Raw genomic sequence first — 4,430 nt, 5'->3', positions numbered from 1 at the left:
CCGTGAATTAGCTCCAAGAAGCCATCGCCTCTAGCTAGCTATGTGACACACGAAACCTGTGTCCTTTATAACCTTCGAACAGGGGAGGTCAGCAGTGTCCCCCTGCTGGTTTGGCATCTGCAGACTAGACTAGTTTCAGAGTGTTGCCCCTTGTCAATGCAGAGTAGCCAAGCCTTAGCCAGGCGGCGCTGCTGACTATCTGCTCGAAGGTTATTTATCTAATTTCAGTGGAATCTATCCACTGGTTTTCAGAAATAGAGTTATTAATATTTCTAGTGTGTGTGTGTGTGTGTGTGTGTGTGTGTATGTGTGTTCTTGGCCCAGGACTGAAGTAGAAGACACTTGCCCATGGTGCTACACAGTGGGACTGAACCCTACCTGCACCTAGTGTAAATATATATTAAATATGCCAGTAACATTTCAAAGTAAAATATTGCATCAATTCTGAATACTGTCACCATTTTATTTTCTTAAACAGGGATGAAATATACTGTCAAATTCTGAAACAAATGACCCAAAATTCATCACAGAACAGTTTATCTCGTGGATGGCTGCTACTCTTCCTCATTGTTGGTATCTTCCACCCAACCGAAACAGTATGTAGACCTTGAGTTCTTTATGGTTTCCTTTTGCTAACAATACCTCTTAAAGTTTATATCAAAACTAAATTCATCTCTTTCAGCATCTCTTTTCTGTTTTTTAATTTTTAGTTTTATATATTTATATATTTATTGCAGCTGCTGTTAATTTGATCTGGCAGAATCGTTAGAGCATCAAGAAAAATGCTACACATTATTTCTTTCAGCTCTTTATATTCTTAGTTCAAATCTCACTAAGGTCAACTTGGCTTTTGTCTCACCAAAGTTGTTAAAATAAAGTATTAGTCAAGTTTTGAGATCAGTAGTATTAACCAATTCTCTCTCCTCAAATTTGCTGGCCTTGTGCCTAAATGAGAAACCAACATCCTTACTAATGTAATTATTAGGACAGCAATAGATACATAGACACAGCAAATATTGGATGTCAGTTTCACTTTTCATTACCACCCGAGGATAAAATTAACTCACAAATGGCTGAGTATTCCACAGACATGCATAACATTAACATAGTTCTCGGGGAGATTCAGCCTCACATCAGACAAAGTGCTTAGAAGCACCTCTGTCATTACATTCTGAGTTGAGTCTCTACCAAAGTTGACTTTGCCTTTTCATCCTTTCAGAGTCAATAGAATAAGTACCAGTTGAGCAGTGGGGTTGATAAAAATTGACTAACTTCCTCCCACAAAATTTCAAATCTTGTGTCTATAGGAGAAAGGATATTTATTATAATTATTAGTTTTTGGAGCAATAGATCTCGAAGCACACAAAACTATAAAAAAAAGCATGAAAATATTGAGATAAAAAACCCTTTTGCATAATAAGACTCACTATTATTTATAGCTTTATCTGCTTTAAGATCTATTGTTCTAAAGAGAATTATTTCACATTCTCTTGAAAGCTTATAAAATTCTTACGATGTCAACATTATTATTATTATTATTCCTTCATAACACAGTGTAGATAAAAATGCACTGGAATCTTTAGTCATCTGTCAAGTCACAACAAGGACCTCAAACAAATAATACTTTCCTTAAGATGTACGCTGTGCCCAATAAGGTGGTGGTGGTGGTAGGAGACAAACACATAGACAAACACACACGCATGCGCGTGCACACACACACACATGTTGAAAGAAATTAATCTAGCATGGTCTGCTGGATGGGTAATGTCAGTGTGCATGCATGACAGAGTGTAAATGATTTAAGAGGAAAACTAGGTATAAGAGGCAGCAAATGTTGTGTGCAACAGAGAGGACAATGCTGATTTGGTCATGTGATGCATATGGATGAGGACAGCTGTGTAAAGATGTGCTGAACTCTAATTTTGGAGGGCATCTACGGAAGGTGTAGACCCAAGAAGACATGGAATGAAGTGGTGAGAAAGGATCTTTGGACACACGGCCCAGGGCCTCACTGAGGAAATGACAAAGGACTGGAAGATGTGGTGATTTGCTGTACTAGATATGATGCATCAAGCTAAGTAAAATCACTGTTTTCCACTCATGCAGGCTTGTACTTTCAGGTGCTGGTGACATGTAAAAAGCACCCGTGTCAGTGCTGCATAAACACACCCGTGCCCGTGGCATGTAAAAAGCACATTCTGTTAAGTAGTTGATATTAGGAAGGGCATCTAACCATAGAAACCATGCCACAACAGACAATTGCATTATTATTATTATTATTATTATTATTATTATCAATAATATTAATACGCTAACTTTTTGTTTTTGTACGTACCTGTTGTGTGCGTCGCACTTACTTCAAAGAAGTAGCAAAGTGAGAGAGAGGAGGACAGAGAAGAAGTGAGAGAAAGTGAAAGAGAAAGGGAGAGTGAGAGAGAAAGTGAGAGAGTGAGAGAGAAAGAGAGAGAGAATGAATGAGACAGTGAGTGGTGATGGCGTTCGTTTTGTGTTTTTAAATGTTTTGGAGAGAACGTAAGCGAGAAAGAGAGAGAGTGAAAGAGACAGTGAGTGGTAAAGGTAGAATGTAACTAAAAAGACATAATTTTATCTTTAGCAAACAATGAGAAGCATGTACTACTCATTTCCAAGTAAGTATGTGCAGTTTTCCTGCAGCAGTTTGCTCATCTGATCAGGACAAGTGATAGGATGGATTGCAGAATGGACTTTTATGTCTACCTCAGTGACTTGCCATAACTCTTAGTAACAGAGGTAGAGTGTGGCAAAAAACCAATGACAGCCACAAAAATGTGAGAAGCAATGTCTAGCTGCATAAAGAACAAATCATCAAGTTCTGATGGCCTATCCATGAACATTATGTTTATGTGTCAGACCTTTTGGAGACCCCTTAACAGATATCAAGTGTAACTGACAGCAAAACATGAGAATCCCCTACTCTGTGAGTTGAGGAGCTGCAGTACTACAGAAAAAGACCAACAAGTAGAACTACTATGATATTTTTCAGCCCATAACTCTGCTACATGTGTATTTCACAACTTTGGCCAAGCTATTAACAAAGAGGTTGGCATTTGTCATCAGTAGATCTATCCACAGCAATCTGCAACTCATGTGATACATCATAGAGAGGTGAATAAGGAACCTGGTATAAGTGGAATCCTGATCAACTTAGACCAATCAAAAACTTTTGGTAGAGTTGACCACCAAACTCACAGCAACTAGTTTCAGTCTCATCTTCAAGGGCTGTATCACTGCAATGTAAGGTGACATCTGCTTGGTGGTTTAGGTGAATAACTACCTATTGGAACCTTTCAATACCATACACTCAGTTTATCAAGATTGCCTCCTGTAATCTCTTCTGTATGTACTGGCTTAAGAAAGCTGCTACTAGAGAGATTAGAAATATTGAGGTGCATGCTGCACAAACTAGAATGTAGAGTTGGTATCAGGATATGCTGACAGCATCATTGTAATTGTGTCAGATACCAAGAATATTAAGGTGATTCACACAACTCTAAGGAGCTATGTGGCAAGGACAGAAGCCAAAATATAAGGTGAAAAATAACAGATGGTTCATTTAATGTTATTTAAGTTAGTAAATTACGAGCTGGTGCCTGTGGTTCTAAGCTCCCAGACAAGTAAAAAAAAAAGTATTAATGAAAGTTTTTATGACACGATTTAAGAATCATCTCTATTAAATGAAATATTTCTCAGTTTAGATAACCTAAATGAATTTCTTAATTGCCCTCCTTTCTTGTGCCTACAGCTTATGCCTTCTTTGTTGACATTTCTTCGAGAATCCCAGTCTGAAATTGCATCAAAAGTTGAATACAGTCTTCGCCGATCCCTGCGGAATGGCACACGCTGCTATCCACCTGGGTGGAGTGAGTTCCAGGTGAGCATATTCATTTATATACTTATAGAAAATGATTAATACACAGGTAATGATATTTATTATCATTATTTTCTGATACGCATATTACAAAAATTTACTAAATGATCACAGTTTTCTCTAAAACAAAAAATTTCAGTATGCACCTACTCATGAAAAGTAGTAGCAAACATGCAACAGACATCTTTATGATTTACTCTTGTGTATCCCCAACTGAAGAGTCAGGGTACATAGGTAGTGCTGAGCAACTAAGTTCTATCCACAGACCCTTTGTAAATATACACTGTCTCCACTAAACCAAGATTAAGCTAAATTGTTGATGTTGTTGCGGAAACTTCAATCAGAGCCATTAATTTCTGGACTTTATGAACTAGTCATGCAATTTTGATGACATCGCTTAACCTTATTCAGTAATGTAGTGTGTGCTTTACATGCCACCTGCATGAGGGCCAGTCAGGCGGTACTGGCAATGGCCATGCTCAAATGGTGTTTTTTATGTGCATATATATATATATATATATAT

The 4,430-nt window shown here is 37.7% G+C and overlaps 1 protein-coding gene across 2 annotated transcripts in view; it reads left to right on the top strand.

Annotated features, from left to right (window-relative positions):
• The window catches only part of LOC106872589 (myosin-VIIa), a 99,496-nt gene that overhangs the window by 51,838 nt on the left and 43,228 nt on the right, over positions 1-4,430 (top strand). For both annotated transcript variants that reach the window (XM_052971213.1, XM_014919623.2), the window contains 2 exons: positions 479-596; positions 3,782-3,910. In XM_052971213.1, the coding sequence (XP_052827173.1) occupies positions 479-596; positions 3,782-3,910 (247 nt within the window). The remainder of the gene's footprint in view (positions 1-478; positions 597-3,781; positions 3,911-4,430) is intronic.

The sequence above is a fragment of the Octopus bimaculoides genome, chromosome 10, assembly GCF_001194135.2.
Source record: "Octopus bimaculoides isolate UCB-OBI-ISO-001 chromosome 10, ASM119413v2, whole genome shotgun sequence".
Classification (NCBI taxonomy): Eukaryota; Metazoa; Mollusca; class Cephalopoda; order Octopoda; family Octopodidae; genus Octopus; species Octopus bimaculoides.
The sequence above is the reverse complement of the archived record's forward strand: the minus strand, read 5'-3'. Positions and strand labels throughout refer to the sequence as shown.